This window comes from Sardina pilchardus, chromosome 13 (assembly GCF_963854185.1).
Source record: "Sardina pilchardus chromosome 13, fSarPil1.1, whole genome shotgun sequence".
Lineage (NCBI taxonomy): Eukaryota > Metazoa > Chordata > Actinopteri > Clupeiformes > Clupeidae > Sardina > Sardina pilchardus.
In genome coordinates this window covers 30,036,816-30,058,267 of record NC_085006.1, presented here as the reverse complement: position 1 = coordinate 30,058,267, position 21,452 = coordinate 30,036,816, and the positions used below count along the sequence as shown (strand labels likewise).

At 44.0% G+C, this 21,452-nt stretch overlaps 5 protein-coding genes across 7 annotated transcripts in view; 1 reads left to right on the top strand and 4 right to left on the bottom strand.

The window, feature by feature from the left end:
- hif1al (hypoxia inducible factor 1 subunit alpha, like) overlaps window positions 1-3,516 on the top strand; it is a 23,559-nt gene extending 20,043 nt beyond the window's left edge. For all 3 annotated transcript variants that reach the window (XM_062552137.1, XM_062552136.1, XM_062552138.1), the window contains exons 12-15: window positions 377-549; window positions 1,589-1,694; window positions 2,809-2,929; window positions 3,375-3,516. In XM_062552137.1, the coding sequence (XP_062408121.1) occupies window positions 377-549; window positions 1,589-1,694; window positions 2,809-2,929; window positions 3,375-3,454 (480 nt within the window). In that variant the 3' untranslated portion in view covers window positions 3,455-3,516. The remainder of the gene's footprint in view (window positions 1-376; window positions 550-1,588; window positions 1,695-2,808; window positions 2,930-3,374) is intronic.
- Window positions 3,517-7,147: 3,631 nt separating this feature from the next.
- On the bottom strand, window positions 7,148-8,062 carry LOC134099251 (P2Y purinoceptor 13-like). The gene has a single exon (XM_062552041.1). The coding sequence runs from the start codon at window positions 8,060-8,062 to the stop codon at window positions 7,148-7,150; it is 915 nt and encodes a 304-aa protein (XP_062408025.1).
- A 3,863-nt stretch (window positions 8,063-11,925) lies between these two features.
- On the bottom strand, window positions 11,926-12,882 carry LOC134099250 (P2Y purinoceptor 13-like). The gene has a single exon (XM_062552039.1). The coding sequence runs from the start codon at window positions 12,880-12,882 to the stop codon at window positions 11,926-11,928; it is 957 nt and encodes a 318-aa protein (XP_062408023.1).
- Window positions 12,883-13,899: 1,017 nt separating this feature from the next.
- On the bottom strand, window positions 13,900-15,154 carry LOC134099764 (P2Y purinoceptor 13-like). Its single transcript, XM_062552751.1, has one exon. The coding sequence runs from the start codon at window positions 15,084-15,086 to the stop codon at window positions 14,106-14,108; it is 981 nt and encodes a 326-aa protein (XP_062408735.1). The 5' UTR covers window positions 15,087-15,154; the 3' UTR covers window positions 13,900-14,105.
- Window positions 15,155-19,274: 4,120 nt separating this feature from the next.
- On the bottom strand, window positions 19,275-20,259 carry LOC134099249 (P2Y purinoceptor 13-like). Its single transcript, XM_062552038.1, has one exon. The coding sequence runs from the start codon at window positions 20,247-20,249 to the stop codon at window positions 19,275-19,277; it is 975 nt and encodes a 324-aa protein (XP_062408022.1). The 5' UTR covers window positions 20,250-20,259.
- Between the last annotated feature and the right edge of the window lie 1,193 nt (window positions 20,260-21,452).

Here is a 21,452-nt window from a genome sequence, read left to right as displayed (position 1 = left end):
CTGTGTTTTCCACCACGTCAGTGAGCATATATACTGTATGAGACCAAATAAACCAAACCAGCGTGTTCATGAATATAGATGATGTTTTAAATATCATCGTTTTTAAATGTTTGGAGAATATATTAAGCTACATGTATCTATTGAATTCATAAATACTATACGAATCTATTAAAACAATATACATTGAACAACATACTTTTAGATGACCATTAAATTGATAAATACAATATGAATCTAATAAAACAATATAATATACATTGAACAACATGCTTTTAGATGACCATTGAATTGATGAATACAATATGAATCTAGTAAAGCAATATAATATACATTGAACAACATGCTTTGAGATGACGATTGCTTTGTTGTGGTTCAGATTACGGACGAGATGGATCTGGACATGCTGGCCCCATACATCTCCATGGACGATGACTTCCAGCTGACGGCTCTGACGCACTTGGCCGAGGCAGACCGCCTCAGCCTGCCCCCCCCAGCCCTGGGCCCCGCCCCCCCGGCCCCCCCGGCCCCCCCGGCCCCATCCAGGAAGAGGTGAGCCACAGCGCAGTCATAGAGGAAGAGGTTTAATAACAGGGGGTGCCTCTCAACATCTCCCCTCGATCCTCGAGGGGCGTTCCCACTGATCTATAACCAACACTGGATAGACTATGCCATTGTTGCCGCCCCATCATTCTTTATGTAGATCAGTGAGGATGGAAGCCCGAGGAGCGAGGGAGGACGTATAAAAGCCCAAATGAGAGGCACCCATGGTGTGTTAGTCGGGGCCGGGCTGCAATGAAACAGTGTGCAGAGCCAGGTACAGCATAGCCAGGTGGGCTGATGTGGTGTTTGGCGTGTTCAAAAATGTGTATTTGCTTTAACAATTGTTTACTGTGTTGCGTTTACAACAGTTATATCAGACTCCAGTTACCACTCATGCATGCTTCCATGTACTCTCTTCCACTAAATGTAACCATGTAACCAATGTAATGTACAGGTCCCCATATACTGTAGCTCACATCCCATAATGCCACTCAACGGTTGTGATGGAAACACAGCCTGACATAATTTAGAGCACTCGCTCATGTTTGCAGTGGTGGTTGCCTAGTGACAGTTTCAGGAAGTGAATTGCTGTTTTGTTCATGTGTGTTGCTTTAGCAAAGATCTTTCAGCACAGTTGATCACGTCTGTACAAATGATTGATGAATTGTGATTACAACTTCCGACAATTTTGAAAATAACATAATCGAAATATAATGATTATTTTGCTACTTTCAGTTTCATAACAGTGCTCTCCTTTTTATTTGTTTGGAGTTGTTGTATGCATTATCTTTTTACATGTATCTTCACCTGATTACATTTAAAATTCAATTAAAAAAGTTTTTAAAATGGATGATAGTTTTCTATCACTGAGTAATCATGTTTAATAATCGTGACAATAATTTTCACCAATATCAAGCAACTCTACGGTTGATAACGTGTGTGGCTTTACCTAAGATCTTTCAGCACGGCTGGTAACGTGTGTGTGGCTTTACCCAAGATCCTTCAGCACGCCTGGTAACGTGTGTGTGCCTTCGGTGTGCTTGTCCAGGGCCTATGAGGTGAAGGAGGACTTGCCCTCTCTGGTGCAGAAGTGGGAGAAGCGGCAGAGGAACAGCCCCATAGAGGAGGAGCTGCTGCTGACCCACAACATGCTGGTGAGGCAGCTAGCCACCATCTTAGCGCTCTGCACACTAGCCACACAATACAGTCACACCAACATGCTGGTGAAGCAGTCAGTCACGTGTTAGCACTGCACACTACTTAGTCACACACTGTCCTGTCCTGTCTTGAATGTTATTATTTCACTATCTATGTCTTGGCAAATGTTCTTTGTATTACTTTATATTATTTTGTGTCCTTTTTAGTCTTTCACTGTACAGCACTTTGGTCAGCTTATGCTGTGTGTAAATGTGCTTTATAAATACATTTTACTTACTTACTTACTTACCTACACAACATGCTAGTGAATTAGTCAGCCACCATGTTAGAGCTCTGCACACTACTTAGTCACACAACATGCTAGTGAATTAGTTAGCCACCATGTTAGAGCTCTGCACACTAGTCACACAATTACTTCGAGTCACAGAACATGCTGGTGAAGCAGTCAGCCACCGTGTTAGCACTGCACACAACTTAGAGTCACACAACACGCTAGTGAATTAGTCAACCACCGTGTTAGCACTGCACACTACTTAGTCACACAATTACTTAGAGTCACACATTATTTAGAGTCACAGAACATGCTGGTGAATTGGTCAGCCTCCATCGTAGCACTTTGCTCACCACTTAGAGTCAAAGGGCAAGTCTTTGTGTTTAAAGATATATTAGATTGTTTTTGCCCAGAATTAGTAAGCTAGTTAGAGTTCCTGACTTGATTTGGATGACAAAGCTACATTGTGCATGCAAAAGCAAAACACAAAAACCAAGTCTGCCACTGTTTCTGCAGAACTATGTGATTGACTCTGAGTCTAGTCTGTCACTCTTTCTGCAGAACTATGTGATTGACTCTGAGTCTAGTCTGTCACTCACTCTTTCTGTAGAAGTATTTGATTGGCTCTGAGTCTAGTCTGTCACTCTTTCTGCAGAACTATGTGATTGACTCTGAGTCTAGTCTGTCACTCACTCTTTCTGTAGAAGTATTTGATTGGCTCTGAGTCTAGTCTGTCACTCTTTCTGCAGAACTATGTGATTGACTCTGAGTCTAGTCTGTCACTCTTTCTGTAGAAGTATTTGATTGGCTCTGAGTCTAGTCTGTCACTCTTCCTGCAGAATTATTTGATTGACTCTGAGTGTCCCGATGACTTGGATCTGATGTCGGGGCAGCGCAGCAAGCTGTTAACTGACCGAGACCCCATCCTGGGAGCCACGCCCGGATTATGTGACTCCATGAGTGCGTATTACATTAATATTTGGATTCAACTGTGTGTCAGATTGTGTGCTTCGCTTGTGTTTTCTGACCGTAAAGGTTTTAGGTATACATGTATATTCTTTGGGTTTGCATGTGTCTGTGAGTGTGTGTGTCTCTGTGTCTGTGAGTGTGTGTGTTTGTGTGTGTGTTTGTGTGTGTGTGTGTGTGTGTGTGTGTGTGTGTGTGTGTGTGTGTGTGTGTGTGTGTGTGTGTGTGTGTGTCTGTGAGTGTGTGTGTCTCTGTGTGTGTGAGCGAGTGTGTTTGTGAGTGTGAGTGTGAGTGTGAGTGTGAGTGAGTGTGAGTGTGTGTGTGTGTGTGTGTGTGTGTGTGTGTGTGTGTGTGTGTGTCTGTGTGTGTGTGTGTGTGTGTGTGTGTGGTACATACAGTATATTGCATGTGTAATGTAACAGCTCTTAATCTCCCCCAGCTCTGATGAAAGACCCGTTTCTCCTCCGGCCACCTGATCCAGTGGGACGAGACCTCGGCCACATCTCCCCCCTCACCTGAAGCAGCGTCCCCCCCCCCACCTGAAGCAGCGTCCACCCCTGCCCCCCCTCACCTGAAGCAGCGTCCACCCCTGCCCCCCCTCACCTGAAGCAGCGTCCACCCCCGCCCCCCCCCCCCATCTCCCCCTAACCTGAAGCAGCATCCAGCAGCGTCCACCCCCCCCCCCCCCACCTGAAGCAGCGTCCACCCCCGCCCCCCCCCCAACCTGAAGCAGCGTCCACCCCCGTCCACCCCCGCCCCCCCCCAACCTGAAGCAGCGTCCACCCCCGTCCACCCCCGCCCCCCCCCCAACCTGAAGCAGCGTCCACCCCCGTCCACCCCCCCATCTCCCCCTAACCTGAAGCAGCATCCAGCAGCGTCCATCTCCCCCTCACCTGAAGCAGTGTCCACCCCCGCCCCCCCCCCCCCCCCCCTCACCTGAAGCAGCCATCTCCCCCCCCACCTGACCCATCTCCCCTCTCACCTGAAGCAGCGTCCACCCCCACCCCCCCCCTCACCCCCATCTCCTCCCTCACCTGAAGCAGAGTCCAGCCCCCCTATCTTCTCCTGTCCAGCCAACCGATGACCGACAGCTGAAGGATTGGTGGGAGATCAGGTGTTGGCTACCATGATGGATTTTTCAACCATGATACAGTATACATTTTCACAGACTGTCTTGCATCTTTTTCAAGTTATATTGCACAAACAAGCTACTGTTCTTCATCCATACATCCTTTATATGTTTATACACACATACATTATATCCTACTGTATATCCTTTAATCTCTAAAAGGGTTATTGTTTTTATTAATAAGATGCGTTACCCATGCAACTCGTGTAGCTCAGCTTTTCAATACAAATATTTCAGTTTTTTTTTATGTTGTTTTAAATGCTACTGTTGTTCATGCTCAAGTTGCATGACATACTTTTTAAGTTCGTTTTTTCCAACTTCCCCCTGCGGCAGATGAGCACGTGTTGAAACATTGTGGTGGCAGGCATCTAGACTGTCTTTATACAGTAATTTCCCGCACATAAGCCGCATTGTGTATAAGCCGCAGGACAGTGTTTTATGCCAGTTAAAACAAACAAAACCATATTGATACCATATTAACTGTCCCCGTGTATTAACACCATAGCTAAGGAAATTATGCAAAATCAATGTATAAGCCGCGGCTAATAGTCGGGAAATTACGGTATATAGAATCCTGTGGCCATAAACGTTGCCATAAATGATCAGCCTCAGAGCTGTAAGCAGAAGAGCCCGTAGCGAAAGCAGATGCGGACAGCAGAGTTAACTATCTTCAGTGTGCTCGGCCTCGAGTCCTACGGTCAATATCTGTTAATATGCAGCCGTGAGAGGAGTGTGCTCTTCATCTAGCGTCTGGCCGAGGCCCCTATAAACACTCGACCCTGCCGTCCATTTTGAGGCCAGTGGTTAAGCAGCCTGTGCTGTTTTGTTTGTTTTGATTGTTTTTATTGTTTGTTTGTTTTTTGTTTTGACTCACATTGTCATGGAGATTTAAGCCATTCCGCACACTTATGGCATTTGTCCCAGCGTGGACGAAAGTCAAACTGAAGTCAGCTGTCCTGTTTCTATGACAACGCAACCCTAACCTTTGACCTCAGCTTCAACTCGCAACCTCTGTCTCCATGAGGAACCGTACTCAGTAAAAAAAAAAAAAAAAAAACGCACAAATACGTTCTCACCACCACTCTCAGCGGTGCTCTCTTAAAACAGTTGTTCTCTTGTGTGGAGCCGCCGTCCTCGTAGAACCAGTGCCTCTTAGAACGTATGCACAACCTCTATACACTATGTACAGCTTCACTCCAAAAACACGACGCAAAACGCACAAGTTCTGTATCGCACATACGTACTTCCAAGGGCTTTCAACCAGGAAGGGCAGTTGGCTCAGGACAGAGGTAGACGTGTTGCTCTCACACACTGAGCTTCTGGGTGCTGATGTAAAGTGAGGAAGTGGAGTTTTTAGGGGTTTTTTTTAAGTTTTAAGTTGAAAATAGATGACAGATGATAGATACATTTGCACCCAGGATGAAGTGGAATCCACTATTTTACCTCAGTTTTTAGCAGTGGCATAAATAAACAAATCATGTGAGGTAGTAGTTGGGTGAGGAGAGCAAGAAAAGAGTTGTTTTGGTGCATCATTTTCCGTCCTTTCCTACCGTTGGTTGGATTTTTAAAGGACGCTTATTACTCAGTCAGTCACACCATGAGCATTTGTACACAAACCTGCCATCTGGAAGTGTTGAGTTAAGATGGACACCAACGTCAGTGGCATGTTTTGTAATGTTTAATAGATTTCTATTTTCTCTGCAGTAATGATATGTGAAGCAATTACTAAAACATTTTGACTTTTTTTGTAGGATTGTTATAACATTGCTGTTGTATTTTGGACTTTTCTTTTGCTATTAACATTTATACACTTTTTAAAATGTCTTCAGAGCCTCTAATGTCAGTCATATAAGCTTTTTGGTGTGTATCCACACTCTACATTTTCCCCATGTATTGGATATCAGTGGCATGTGAATAGAACATAATTTCCTCTCTCTTTCTTTGTAGTCTACAGCTATCACTCAAACCCCATTTGACTGAGCTGTTTACTAAAATTTGTTTGTATTTTGTCATGGTGAATCTGAAAAATGTCAATGTGCCTTTTGTTGAGATGAAGCACACAGGATTAGTTTGATAGCTCTGTCTCTTGTCCTTCCCCTCAGGCAGAGCTGTGGCCATCATGTTGTAGTAATCATGTAACTGTCTTAGCTCAAATAAACATATTTTAGAGATTACAGTGTGAAAGGACCTCTTTTTTTTCTCAGCTAAAATGAGCAGTGCAGTATGCGCATGAATGTAGATGTGAAAAAAAAAACATGCAGTTCCTGAGCTGTTGTACTGTATCATATAAAGTCACAACAAAACCATATGTGAAGTCCCTGGGCTTTAAGTGTCACATACGTGGCAAATACGTTGTAACGAGAGGTACATGTGCCATTCAAACCCATGTGTCAACGTTACTAGATATTTTTAAACCAGCACTCATCTCTATAAGGACTTAACTCTTGACTTATGTTCACATAATGTCTTTATCTCAATTCCAAACAAATTCAGATAACATATGTTAGTGTTAGTGGTAGCCTACTGTTATTAACCACTGCTACAGCAGATCATATTTCAGTACTTGTATTTCACTTGGTGTTGGTAAGCATACAGTACAAGTAGTCGTACTCAGTTTAAAAACTCAAGCTTTATTTGATATACTCTGCGATGAGAGAAGTTTAAAAACTCAAGCTTATTCGATATACCCTGCGATGGCACCAGACAGTGAGAGACTATGAAAAAAGGCATGAGAGTTTTAAGTTTGAGTACCGTAGAACTGTGTCAGATTGTCTGCTATTTCCTCTGTCCCAGGTTGTGTATCACATAACATAACATTAGATTACATTACATTTAGCAGACACTTTTTTGCTTAAAGTGACTTACACATGTCAGCTATATTACAAGGGACTACATTGTCCTCAGAGCAACTTGGGGTTAAGTACCTTGCTCAAAGGCACAGCAGTGGAAGCCGGTAATAGAGCTGATGACTTTCAGGCTACTGCACACTAGCCCAGCTCCTTAGCCACTACACTACCACTACCCCAGTATCATGCTAACAAGCTAAAGGATGCAGCGTCAAACTCACATAAGTAGAGGCCCTTTCAAAGTGCTGTGGTAATGGAAGTCCATTGTCCAAATATCTTGTACTCATAGAACTTATCCCGAAAGGCTTTGCACAGCAGTATGTAGATGAGGGGGTCCAGACAGACGTTGGTGGTGGCGAGCCACAGCGTGACGCTTTTAGCCACCTTCAGTAACGCCCAGTGGCAGCTGAGCTTATTCTCCTCTTGCGTTGGGGCATAAAAGATGCGTACGATGTGGTAGGGGGCGAAGCAGACCAGGAACACGGCCAGGACGACAAACACTCGCGCTTTGATCTTTCGTCGTCCCTCTACGGCCGTGCTCCCCGATGTTCGGTGCGACGTGATGACCCTCTTTGAGATGCATGTGTAACAGAGTCCCATGACGGCAGAGACAACCAGGAAAATCCCGAAGCAATCGTAGGTCACCACTTTATGATAGCGCTTCCCAAGCTCACTCTTCATGGACATGCACACCTCTGCTGAGTCATTTGTAGGCTTTCCACTGTTGAATATCATGTTAGGTACGGTATTCACACTGAGCAAGAGAGTCCAGACAATGATGACAGCCACCCTGCCAAACAGAGCGCTCTGGCCAAGCAGTCTCCCAGCGGGCCGAACGATCTTGAAGAAGCGGTCGAGGCTGATGAGACCCATCAGTATGATACTCATGTACAGACAAAAGTAGAATAATGAGCTAATATGGCAGCCGAGCACCTTTAACCCCAGAGAAGCTCCCGGCAAATCGCTCAGAGCCTTCAGTGGGATCATCAAGGTCATCAGGAAGTCAGCCACCACAAGGCTCTTCAGGTAGACGATGAATGCAGATTTGACCTTCAGCTTCCAGGAGATGAAGGACGTCACAACGTTTAGCACAATAGCAGGGATGAACAGGCCAAAATAGAGACAGGCCATCACCTGGTGGAAGAACTCCATATTCACAGTCCATTGTCCACAGTCCACAAGCGGAGGAGGAGATGCCATGACTTCAGAGTGCTGTCTGCTGTGTTTGAGCGTTCTGTCAAACTCTTTGGTCTGTGGTCACATGTGTACGTGACAGAAAAGTGCAAGTGCGTGCAAGCCCTTGGTGTGATTGGTGGGAAATTGGTGACGGTACGTGTCTTTTTAAAGAAAATTAATAAATAATAAATGTTGTTATTAATAATCACCCTGTCCAGCAGCTAAGCATCCTCACCCACACCTTTTTCCACAGCACACGTTGTGTGATCAGTCCATGACCTCTGAGAGCTGTCTGGTGATCAGTCCATGACCTCTGAGAGCTGTCTGGTGATCAGTCCATGACCTCTGAGAGCTGTCTGGTGATCAGTCCATGACCTCTGAGAGCTGTCTGGTGATCAGTCCATGACCTCTGAGCTGTCTGGTGATCAGTGCATGACCTCTGAGAGCTGTCTGGTGATCAGTCCATGACCTCTGAGAGCTGTCTGATGATCAGTCCATGACCTCTGAGAGCTGTCTGGTGAGTTTGAACATCTGAACTCTTTAGTCCTCTGGTCCATAACACTATTGTAACGTTCCGCGCCAATGATGAGACAGTTAACCGTTAACCGGTACTTTTAATCTTGACTGTTGTCGGCCACAGCCACACCACAAGAACACTTTTACCCCCACGAATAGGAGCTCCAACTCACACAAGTATTTTCTCGTAATCTCACACACACGTGTGACACACACACACTAGCCCAGGACGGGGTGGTACCACTGGCCCAGGTAACAGAGCCTATCAGAAACATCTAACACATTAACCATGCCCACTGCCCACGTGACTTTTAGGAACTTAAACACACTATACTATAATTGAAGTGAGACGTGAGAGGTGGTTGTGGTGGGTGCGTAACTGACCACTAAATGTGTTAGAAACTGATGCAGGTTCAGCAGACGATGAAGGTGTGAGACAGCCATGTGATCTCCCAGCCTCAGCTGTACTGAGGGGTGACATAAGGACAGTGTTGCCAGGTCACATGAGCAACAAGCAGCAGGTCTCCGGAAATAAGCCCAAAAAAGCGACCCATTACCAAATAGTTAGCATCCCCTCCCCGAACTCCTGACGATTTTTGGGCCGGTCATGTTAGAGGAGCCTACAGTTACAGCGTAGAGTCGACGCAGAGGCATATGTTTAAAATGCCCTCTGTGTACGTGTAGGCACTGCATTGATTATACGCAGAAACAACAGACACAAACCAAGACAAGAAGAAGCGCCCGCATAAAAACATGCCTCCAAAACCACAACCTGCAACTACACAAAAAAACAAGCCCAAGTTGCTTCTAATAAGCGGCAACACTGTATAGGGGCAGAGAGAGAGAGAGAGAGAGAGAGAGAGAGAGGGGGGGAGAGAGAGAGAGAGGGAGAGAGAGAGAGAGAGAGATAATATAATATGCTTATATTATTTGTATTTATTTATTTATTTATTTTTTTATTGATTTGTTTAATCATTATTATTACTGTATTCCTGTGAACGCTTTGGCAATGCACCATATGGTTTGTCATGCCAATAAAGCATATTTGAATTGAATTGAATTGAGAGAGAGAGAGAGGTGGGTAAGGGACCATGAACAAGCAATGCAGGAAGGCACAACAAAAAAGGTGTGTGTGTGTGTGTCGGTGGGGTGGTTGGCCTTTATGGAGATGGCATCTGATGTCAAAGATCTAACTCTGCAGTTCCTACAAACTTGACAGATTTTCTCGAGAGCTGATGCCTTTTCACCGGCTCTGTGAGACCACCTGATTCTGAGCCCAGAGGATGTCCTAATATGCACACCACACCCTGATATGCACACCACACCCCGATATGCACAACACACCCTGAGCCCAAAGTATATTCAATATGCACACCACACCCTACTCAGAACCTCAGTCTTGTACACAGCCAAAGGCTGCACCGGTGGCATCATTATGTAAGGGATAATCAACGACGCGCTGTGCGTTTTATAGGAAAATATTGCACATTGGAAGTGGCAATAAGGTCCCAACGCCGCAGGCTACGATAAGTGCATTGTTTTCCTATAAAACGCACGGCGTGGAGTTGATTATCCCGCTTATACCACTGCTACTATCATTTTCATTTATATTGCCGCTGTCTTAGATACAACGTTGCTGTTTTTACCATTACATTCACATTGGCGAATTGATATTCAAGTGTGATAAGCCCAAAAAAAGGAACTACTTCATAGCCGTACGTATTATCGAAAAATAATGCACGTTCCAAATAGCGCGTCACAATAGGAAATTTGACCAAGCGGTGGTATAACAAACAACAAATGTGGCTCGATGGTGTTTTGGGTCCCCAACGTCGTCTTCCAGGAAGCGCTGTCACCGTTGACTCCAAGGCACCTAATCCTAAACCTTATCCTAACCTTCTCCCTAACCTTAACCCATGCCTAACCCTAATCCTAAACCTTATCATAACCTTCTCCCTAACCTTAACCCATGCCTAACCCTAATCCAAAACCGTATCCTAACCTTCTCCCTAACCTTAACCCATGCCTAACCCTAATCCTAAACCTTATCCTAACCCTCTCCCTAACCTTAACCCATGCCTAACCCTAATCCTAAACCTTATTCTAACCTTAACCCTAACCCTAAACCTTATCCTAACCTTCTCCCTAACCTTAACCCATGCCTAACCCTAGCGCCTTCCAGGCAGCCTTGAAGACAATGTTGGGGGCCCAAAACACCAAGAAACACAAAGGTGTTTTTTTCTTTGAAAGTGTATAAATAACTAAATGGTTTAAAAACCGATAACAGATAGGAAAGCAATACTGGAGAGGAGAGCTCACTTGTTTCTTCGAAGAAGGGACCCCTAGGAATAGAATGAGAAGAAAACAGATATTTTCAGATCTGAAGTTAAACTTAGCTTAGCTAAGAGGAAGGCTATTTCACAGCTGGGAAACAGAAAGTTGTTGTCCTCCCCCATGTCCAATCTCAGTTCAACATGAGATCTCAAAATACTTTGATTTCTCATAAGGTTCCCTCAGATTTAAATAAAACCTGATCTATTTTTCTCATGACAGACACACACACAAAAAGATATTTTCGAGACTACATTTTCCTTTGGGAAGAAAGATGTGTTTCCAGTTCACTGGCTATGGCCCTTGGAAATGGAATATGGACTTACAGGGTCTAGACACATTCTCAATAGAGAAGTGGTGTGGTGTTAGTCAGGCTATGTGTATAACATTATTGAATTAAGAAAATGGCGTACCATATAATTAAATTAGCTTTAGTTTGTCCATAATGGATTTAGCACATTACAGTATGTCCTCCTATGTCATGCACAGTCAGAGCCTGTCTGTTGTCCTTCCCGAGTGCCTCAACCTGTCTCTTTAAAATCCTTTCAATTAAACTCTGGTAAGTATTGATCACCTAACTTTGATAGCTGAATTAAACATAAGCATAAAATCATTTGTTTCAGGGTGAAAGTGATTTCTTTTCCTGCTGAAATGATTGAGCACACTGTGTATCAGGACTGGTTATATTTTTGTTTTCTATATGTCTATTCCATTGCATAGATAATTTTTTTACATGCAGAAATGAATAAAAAAAATATGTACAACATATTTAATTTTACTTTTAAATGTTTCCATCAGAAAAGAAGATGTAAGATTTTTATCTAACATAACATATTAAAGGTTAAAGGATACTGTAGGTTATATTGTAGGATTGCATATAACAGTCACCAAATCATAGCTACCTTAGAATCCTCACAAAATATTAGAATACAAAGATCATCTGTCAGTTGTTTACAATCTACCAAACTGTGAGAGAAGGAGAAGCCCTTTTCTCACAGATGAACCTCTTGGCTATTGACCTGGTATGAAGTAGAAGACCATTGAATGAGTATCTTGAATTCATAGAGTTTCTTCCGGAAGGCTTTGCATAGCAGAAAGTAGATGAGTGGGTCCAGGCAGACATTGGTAGCTGCCATCCACAGAGTGATTATCTTGGCTGCGTGAAAGGAAGCCCAGGAGTCAGTTCTCTCATTCTCCATCTGATGGCTAACGTAAGGAATCCGTATGATGTGGTAAGGGGCGAAGCAGACCAGGAACACCGCCAGGACGATAAACACTCGAGCTTTGATCTTTCGCTTCCCCTTTACGTCCCTGTTCCCTGACCTCCTGTGTGACTCAATGACCCTCTTCATTATGCCCAAGTAGCAGAATCCGATGACAACAGCCACCACAAGGAAGATCACGCTGCACTCGTAAGTCACTACTCCATGATACCATTTCCCAAGGTCACTCTTCAAGGACATGCACACCTCTTTCGTGCCATTTGGCGTTCCGCTGTTGAATATCATGTTAGGTACGGTATTCACACTGAACCAGAGAGTCCAGATGAGGATGACAGCCACCCTGCCAAACAGAGCGCTCTGGCCAAGCAGTCTCCCGGCGGGCCGAACGATCTTGAAGAAGCGGTCGAGGCTGATGAGACCCATCAGGATGATACTCACATGCAGACACAGGTAGAATAATGAGCTAACATGGCAGACGAGCACCATTAGTGCCACAGAAGCTCCCGGCAAATCTCTCAGAGCCTTCAGCGGGATCATCAAGGTCATCAGGAAGTCAGCCACCACAAGGCTCTTGAGGTAGACGATCAATGCTGACTTGGCCTTCAGCTTCCAGGAGATGTAGGCTGCCACAACGTTTAGCACAAGAGCAGGGATGAACAGAGCAAAATACAGATAGGCCATCACATGCTCGAGTCTACCGTCCACAAGCGCAGAAGGAGAAGCCATGACAGCATTCAGAGTGCTGTCTGCTGTGTTTGAGCGTTCTGTCAAACTCTTTGGTCCGTGGTCACACGTCTACGTGACACTTAAGTGCAAGAGCGAGCAAACCCTTGGCGCGGCTATACACAGCACATGTGTGGTTAGACCAACCATGTTGTTTGAACACATAACTTAAGTTATTTTTCATTTTCATTTTGGTGTTTTGCCTAAAGCTGATCTAGTCCAACCAAACTCATGGTGTCATCTATATAACAAGGCCAACTAGCACGTCAGATTTCTCATCAACATACAGTATATTAAGTTCAGCGGGAATCTGGTGGTTGTTACTCTGTTAACAGATGAAAGCTCAGCAGTTAAGGAGAGTGCATTGGAGATGACACAAAAGTAATTTGAAAGGTGATTTAGGCCTTTATACTGTAGTTGAGATCATACTGAGTCAAACATATTTATTCACTATTAAATGGAATGAAATGGGACATCAAAGTAATAGACATCAGTTCAGCGTATTTTATCTCTTAGTTTAGATGTTGTCTTGTATGCTAGTACTGTGGTGTTGGAACAGTTAAGTTTAAGGACATGTCTATTTTTTAAACACATTGCAAGATTTGTCTTGTGAGAGTACTTCCTACTACTTTTGGAACGCTTTGGATTGCACTCTGTGCATGTGAAATGCGCTATATAAATAAACAGACTTGACTTGACTTGACTTCCCTTTTCTGCTCAAACGATTAATGATGACTTCCACAATATCAGGAGTAATGATTATGAAAGCTTGTTTTGTAAGTGAGAGGGAGTCAGACAGTTGCTCCACAGTCGCTCCACTGACACCATTAGATTATTAATCACAGTTATTACCTGTGTGATATGACTCCGTTCTGCCTTCCATAAATAACAATGTATGCATTTATACAAATATGAAAATAAAAACATGTTTGTTAAGCTTTGATGATGAACTGAAATACTTCTAAGTATAAGAAATGATGTTTTAAATTCAGTCATATTTCTCATATAAATAGATTTATTATACAAAATACAAAATAATATGCATAAAAATAGTTTCCCCTGAAGTTCAAAACTGTTCAATAAAATAAGTGTTCATGTCAAGATCATAAATGAAGGTTCAGAAGAGTATTCTCTACAAAACAATACCAAAGATAACGGAGTAATTTAGCTTGCAAAATGTGTGTCAATTCAGCAACAGTACAGTAAGCGCAGTACTGAACTCCCTTTCAACTCCCTGAAGTGTCCTCAGTGATCTCCTGGGCTGCTGTGGTAAACCAGTGCCCAAATATCTTGAGTTCATACAACTTCTCTCGAAACGCTTTGCAGAGCACTATGTAGATAACGGGGTCCAGGCAGACGTTAGTCGAGGAGAGCCACAGAGTGAAGCTTTTAGCCACCTTCAGTGAAGCCCAGTGGCAGTTAATCTTGTTCTCCACCTGTCGGTGGACGTAAGGGAAACGTGTGATGTGGTAAGGGGCGAAGCAGACCAGGAACACCGCCAGGACGATAAACACTCGAGCTTTGATCTTTCGTTTCCCCGCCTCGTTTGTGCTCCCAGAGTTTCGGTACGACTCAATGACCTTTTTTGCAATGCATGTGTAGCAGAATCCAATAACGACCAATATGACGAAAAAAATCACGTTGCATTCGATAATTATGGCATGATGGTATTTCTTCCCCAGGTCACTCTTCATGGCCATGCACAGCTCTGCAGTGTTGTTTTGGGGCTTTCCGCTTGTGAGGACCATAGTGGGTATGGTGTTCACACTGAGATAGAGAGTCCACATAATGATGACCACCACCTTGCCCAACAGGGGATGGTGGCCGAACCTTCTCCCGCACGGCTGCACGATCTTGAAGAAGCGGTCGAGGCTGATGAGCCCCATCAGTATCATGTTCATGTACATGCAGAGGTAGAACAACACGCTGCTGAACTGGCAGGCAAAGGCTCGCAGGCCTTGAGGGGCCCCGGGCATCTCGCTACCGGCCTTCAGCGGGATGATCAAGGTCATCAGAAGGTCAGTCGCCACGAGGCTCTTCAGGTAGACGACAAACGCAGATTTGGGCTTCAGCTTCCAGGAGATCCAAGCAGCCGTGACATTCAGCAGGAGAGCGGGGACGAACAACACAAAGTAGAGGCATGTGATCACCAGTTTGACCGTCTGCAGATCCAGCCCACAGTCCCGTAGTGGAGAAGGGGACGCCATGACTACCGTGTCCTGTATGACAAATGCCAACGGTCTTATAGCTATTATAGCTCCTTGGTCAATGGGAGATCACCTTCCTGTGACACCCACCAATTGCGAAGATGCTTAAAAGCACAGTGCTATTTGTGATGACATACTTTCGTAATTGCCGGTGCCATGGTCACATCCTGTGCTCTTAGACATCCTGGTATGTACACAACAACAGTTACACCAAATGTCCTCACATTCACTATTACTATTAGGGTGACCATACGTCCGGATCTCGGGAGGACAGTCCGGTTTTTGAGCCCTTCGTCCGGACGGCTCTCGTGCGTCCTCACTTTTGCCTTTTTGTCCTCATTTCGGATTAAAAAAAAGGACGAAAATTTAACTTTTTAATTTTCTTTTTAAATTTAACTTTTTAAATTTTCAAAAATGATTACAAAAATGAGGACGCACGAGAGAGGTCCGGACAAAGGGCTTGAATACTGGACTGTCCTCCCGAAATCCGGACGTATGCACCTAATTACTATATAGCTCTGAGTCTAAGAAAAGCTTGTTTAGAAAATTGAAATAAATTGATTTGGATAAAAGAATAGAATGGTTTACAGTGTCAAAGACCCACTTAGTTCCGAGTTGATCTACAGGGAGAGGCATTTCTGGATGCAGTGACAAAAAGCCTATCATGGACCTGGGAAATACGACAGTTGAGTCGTGTGTAGGCCTATTGTTGCGAAACAGTATCTCCATACTCAAAAACAGTAGATTAAGAGCAAAACTATGCAGTTTGGCCAGTTTCTTCACTGTTTTCTTGTTTTTCCCTCACTGTTCAGTTACGGTAAACACAGTTAAAAAAAAAACTGCATAGTTCCCCTTTAACAGTTAATAAAAGTGGACTGTCAGAGCAGCATGAAATAGGCCTACTGAAAGCCATGCCGAGGATCCTGTTTGCTCTTTGACACATTTGGTGCATCTGCCTAGCCACCTCATGAATGTGTTAAAATTCCCTTAAAAAAAGGGGGGGGGGGGCACTCAGCTGTATCTGTGGTGACTCAGCTGTCTAGTGTTGAGTCCATTATAGCATATTTACTTGTGTTGTAGCCTAGGTAATGTGGTATCCTATTAAAGACCTTATGTCATTATGCAGTCTATTCAAGGCAATGTTAGACTATGACCGCTATGTTCTTGCACTGTTTTTCCCCATGTTGTCTCGAGTGTTGGGCTCTAATACATATATGCCTACTGTACGCCGGTACATCCTGGTCCAACTTACCAGTGCCCGTGCTGTTGTGGTCCAATTGATCACAGAATTTATAGTTTACCCCTTATAATAATAATAATAATAATAATAATAATAATAATGATGATACATTTGATTTAAATTGCACTTTACATCAAATCAATGATCTCAAGGTGCTACAATGCACACACAAAAAAAGAGGATAAAAGTAACATCATAAAATAATTTAAAACTAGCATATACAGTAAAATAAGCTAAAACCAACATATAAAAACAGATGAAAGGATATTAGCTAAGGGCTTTTCTAAAAAGATGTGTCTTCAGGCCTTTTTAAAAAAAAAAAAAAAAAAAAAGAATTCACAGTCTGTGGTGCCCTTAGATCAGGGAGAGCATTCCACAGGCTGGGGTGCAGCAGAGCTGAAGGCTCGGTCGCCCATAGTCCTGAGTTTCGTACTTTTTGGTTGAATGAGATGTGCTTGTTCAGACCGGAGAAGACGTGAAGAGATGTGGGGGGTATGAGTTCTTTGAGGTAAGGGGGGGCAGAGCCATGGAGACTTATACTTTTGTACCACTACACCCCTAGCCTGGTCCTAACCATCCCATAATACTACCATTTCATTTCGTATTATGGTCTGGAATTTCTTTGCTCTGAAGCGCTTGCAGGAAGCGGGAAGTAACGCCCAGTTCTGGTTTGAATTGATTGGACAGCTCTCACCCAATCGGCGATAGTTACTCATAACAACATAGCGCAGGCGTTTAACGTCATCGTCACGAGCGCCCTCCCCCTTTCGCCCCCACCAACCCGTCTCTTCGTTTATTGGCTGCTTTCTGGAGGGGGGGCGTTCTGTTACAATTCTACCGAGCAGAATGCTCCACAGAGGAGCACGGCCAGACTCGTATGGAGGCAATCCTTGGCCGGAAGTACGTGGATGGCTCGCGAGGCTACTACACCCCTGCTTCCACCTCTTTTGTACCACTACATACCTGCTTCCACCATAAGTCCTGGTAGTAAATTGTATCTGTATCACATAAAAAGGAAGAAACTATGGTGGCCCTAACATGGAAATGCACTAATTATTTACTGTTAGCAACAGAAAAAAAAGTGTAAAAAAGTGTGAAAAAAAAGTGTACTTTCCCCTGTGTGATGGTGTACAGCGGTTTGTATTATTAGTTGTGCATGTGTCAGCATTAGGTAACAGTCAGGAAATGACAGCGTTGGTGGTTAAGTGAGAGAGCAAGAATCCTAAGGCTAAATGTAGGCCTATGTAGAATTGCACTAGAAGCATGTAGTAGAAATATAAGCTATTGAATTTGGCTCACGTTTTCCCAGTGTTTTGGGGAAGCACTCCTAGTCTACTAAGCAGAGTGGGCACCCCAGCCATGCTATTCAGGTTAAGGTACTGTACCAGCAAAGGGGTAAAGCTTCTGAAAATGTTCAATTAATGATCAGAAAAGAAATGGTACAGTCAACGACTACAACTGTAATAGCTAGATAATAGGTAAAAATGCTAACTGCGCATTCACATTTAATCAAGTATAATGTCAGCTTGCATGAAATACAACAGCGGGCTCACACAAACACAACTCCCCCTCTGTCTCACTTCCTTACTAATGGACAATATGGACTATAAACTGACAAATGGAGGTGCAGGCATGGCTGTAGCTTGTGACCATTGTGGCTAGCGACAGCTCTTTTACTCCTTATGTTTCATTATATTCCACCTATAAATAGTATATTTTACAGACCACAAAATAATATGAACATTTGTTTCCCCTGTTGATTAAAGTTTGTGTCAAGATCACAACTGAAAAGTGAAGAGAATGGCAAGATAACAGTATAATAACAATAATACTTTAGTTTGCAGAACCGTATGTGTCAATTCAGCAAACCCAAAGCTGCAGCTTCACAGTGGCCACGTTTACATGATGTTTTTTAATTCCGAATTAATTATTCGGAATTAAATAGTTCGAAATTGAAGTATTCTCCTTCGAGTTTACATAGAAATAATAATTCCGAATTGGTGTTTACGGAACATACGTTGATTCGGCTTTATTTTATTCCACTCAACGTCTGGGGGTCGGGAAGGGTTCCGATTGGACAGGCGGTGCATGAACGCAGCCTAATTAAGGTCTACCGGAAGAAAAAAAACTCTAGCTGGCTACCGGCTTTTTTGTCATCTCGGCTTAACATTACAGCATGGACAATAACATAATAAAAACTGTTTTCAAAGTCATTCTGATAACAGGCCTACTATTTAACCAGCAGCTCGAGAACAATATCAAGCTTCACGTATGCTAGTTTGCGAATTTGCGAATAATATCAAGCTTCACGTATGCGAATTTGCAATGAAACGAGCATGCACTTCTTGTTCTTCCTTCTCGTACAAGCATGCGCCAAACAAACAGAATAAACTTTAAGCGGAATAAAGGTGATGATCAACATGATCAAGGAATTAGTTAATTCCGCTTTAACATCGGAATAAACCACCCACATACTTCAAAATTAAGTTTAATTCCGAATAATCATTTTCATGCGGAATAAGCGTTTACATTATCTTTTTTTTTTAAAGTGGAATTAAGTTTTATTCAGAATTAAGTTTGTTTATTCTGAATTAAAGCTCTCATGTTAACGCAGCAAGTAAGGAGAAGCTATAAGTGCAGTACAGAAGCGTCCTCGGTGTTCTCCTGGGCTATAAGCTATAAGTGCAGAACTGAACTCCCTTTCAGACTGAAGCGTCCTCTGTGTTCTCCTGGGCTATAAGTGCAGAACTGAACTCTCTTTCAGACTGAAGCGTCCTCTGTGTTCTCCTGGGCTATAAGCTATAAGTGCAGAACTGAACTCCCTTTCAGACTGAAGCGTCCTCGGTGTTCTCCTGGGCTATAAGTGCAGAACTGAACTCTCTTTCAGACTGAAGCGTCCTCTGTGTTCTCCAGGGCTATAAGCTATAAGTGCAGAACTGAACTCCCTTTCAGACTGAAGCGTCCTCGGTGTTCTCCTGGGCTGCTCTGGTCCAGCGCCCAAATATCCAGAGCTCATACAACTTCTCACGAAACGCTTTGCAGAGTAATATGTAGATAACGGGGTCCAGGCAGACGTTAGTCGAGGAGAGCCACAGAGTTATGCTCTTAGCCACCTTCAGTGAAGCCCAGTGGCAGTTAATCTTGTTCTCCACCTGTCGGTGGACGTAAGGGAAACGTGTGATGTGGTAAGGGGCGAAGCAGACCAGGAACACCGCCAGGACGATAAACACTCGAGCTTTGATCTTTCGTTTCCCCGCCTCGTTTGTGCTCCCAGAGTTTCGGTACGACTCGATGACCTTTTTTGCGATGCATGTGTAGCAGAATCCAATAACGACCAATATGACGAAAAAAATCCCAATGTTTTCAATAACTAGGACATGATGGTATTTCTTCCCCAGGTCACTCTTCATGGCCATGCACAGCTCTGCAGTGTTGTTTTTGGGCTTTCCGCTTGTGAGGACCATAGTGGGTATGGTGTTCACACTGAGATAGAGAGTCCACATAATGATGACCACCACCTTGCCCAACAGGGGATGGTGGCCGAACCTTCTCCCGCACGGCTGCACGATCTTGAAGAAGCGGTCGAGGCTGATGAGCCCCATCAGTATCATGCTCATGTACATGCAGAGGTAGAACAACACGCTGATGAACTGGCAGGCAAAGGCTCGCAGGCCTTGAGGGGCCCCGGGCATCTCGCTACCGGCCTTCAGCGGGATGATCAAGGTCATCAGAAGGTCAGCCGCCACGAGGCTCTTCAGGTAGACGACAAACGCAGATTTGGGCTTCAGCTTCCAGGAGATCCAAGCAGCCGTGACATTCAGCAGGAGAGCGGGGATGAACAACACAAAGTAGAGGCATGTGATCACCAGTTTGACCGTCTGCAGATCCAGCCCACAGTCCTGGAGTGGAGAAGGGGACGCCATGACTACCGTGTCCTGTATGACAAATGCCAACGGTCTTATAGCTACTTGGTCAATGGATGATCTTCTTACTGTGGCAAATTTCAGCGAATGCTACCTCACACTTGCAAAGAGGCGGAAGAGCACGGTGTTATCTTTGAAAACATCTGTGACACACTTTTGTAACTGTCATTGGGAGGAACACATCCTGTGCTCTTAGATATCCACAACAACAACACCAACAACAACTAAAGTATTCTTATTCACTATTACTCTATAGCACCACGTTTTAGAAAAAGGTGACCAATATGTCAATATGTATGATACATTTCAACTAAAAATAAGCAAATAACTAGATGCAATTTATATGCATATATCTCCTACTCTTGCAGCTCATGTGTATATAAATGAGTGTGTGCCTGTGATTTTGGCTTTGTGTATAAGAGAGTCTGCAGTCTGCTGTGTGTGTGTGTGTCTGTGCGTGTCTGTGTGTGTATGTGTGCGTGCATTGCATACGTGTGTGGAATCTGTGGGTGTGCGTGTGAGTGAGTGTGGCTGTGTCCAATTGTCAAGGGCGCACGCTGGATAGTACCGTTCTTTCCAGTAGCGTCTCAGTAAGCTTGCTCCTCAGTATGCGTCCCTACATTTGGACAGCACAAACTAGTTGGCGTCACCTGACTCGGGGAGGGGGGTGTATTGCTTGACGATTTGCATGACGTGTGGAGCTTGACCTGCGCTGCGCAATGGATTATGGGATATCTGAGGCCAAAAAAGATGCATCAATGCACGCTTGGAAATCACGCCAAACGAAGTACCCATCTAGTGAGAGCGCTTGACTTTCGGACAGTCTATTCTGACGTAACTTCTGGAAAATGCACGCTGCCCAGCGTGTGTACTTATGATTCAGACAAAGCCTGTGTGTCATTCTTAACCAGCAACCCAATGCTCAATAGCACCATCTGCAGGCCGATGGGTGTCACTAACTGTACACAAATTGATTTATTTTATAGCCCCCCATGAATGAAATTCCACAAAACTTGGCATACTCCCAGAGGATGTCAGGTTAATCATACACGTGAAATTTGGTGCAGTTCATAACATTTCAGCTGAAGATAGGGCGATGACAGCAATATAATATTGCATTTTCATTTTTTACCATGGGGGTGCAAATCACAAATTACTGGTTATAAGCTAAGTTGATGCGGGCTCTTGAGACCTACATACCAT

Bases quoted from the DNA above. Each gene is read 5' to 3' on its own strand.
- LOC134099250 (XM_062552039.1), bottom strand. From the start codon at position 12,882: ATGGCTTCTCCTTCTGCGCTTGTGGACGGTAGACTCGAGCATGTGATG.
- LOC134099764 (XM_062552751.1), bottom strand. From the start codon at position 15,086: ATGGCGTCCCCTTCTCCACTACGGGACTGTGGGCTGGATCTGCAGACG.
- LOC134099251 (XM_062552041.1), bottom strand. From the start codon at position 8,062: ATGGAGTTCTTCCACCAGGTGATGGCCTGTCTCTATTTTGGCCTGTTC.
- LOC134099249 (XM_062552038.1), bottom strand. From the start codon at position 20,249: ATGGCGTCCCCTTCTCCACTCCAGGACTGTGGGCTGGATCTGCAGACG.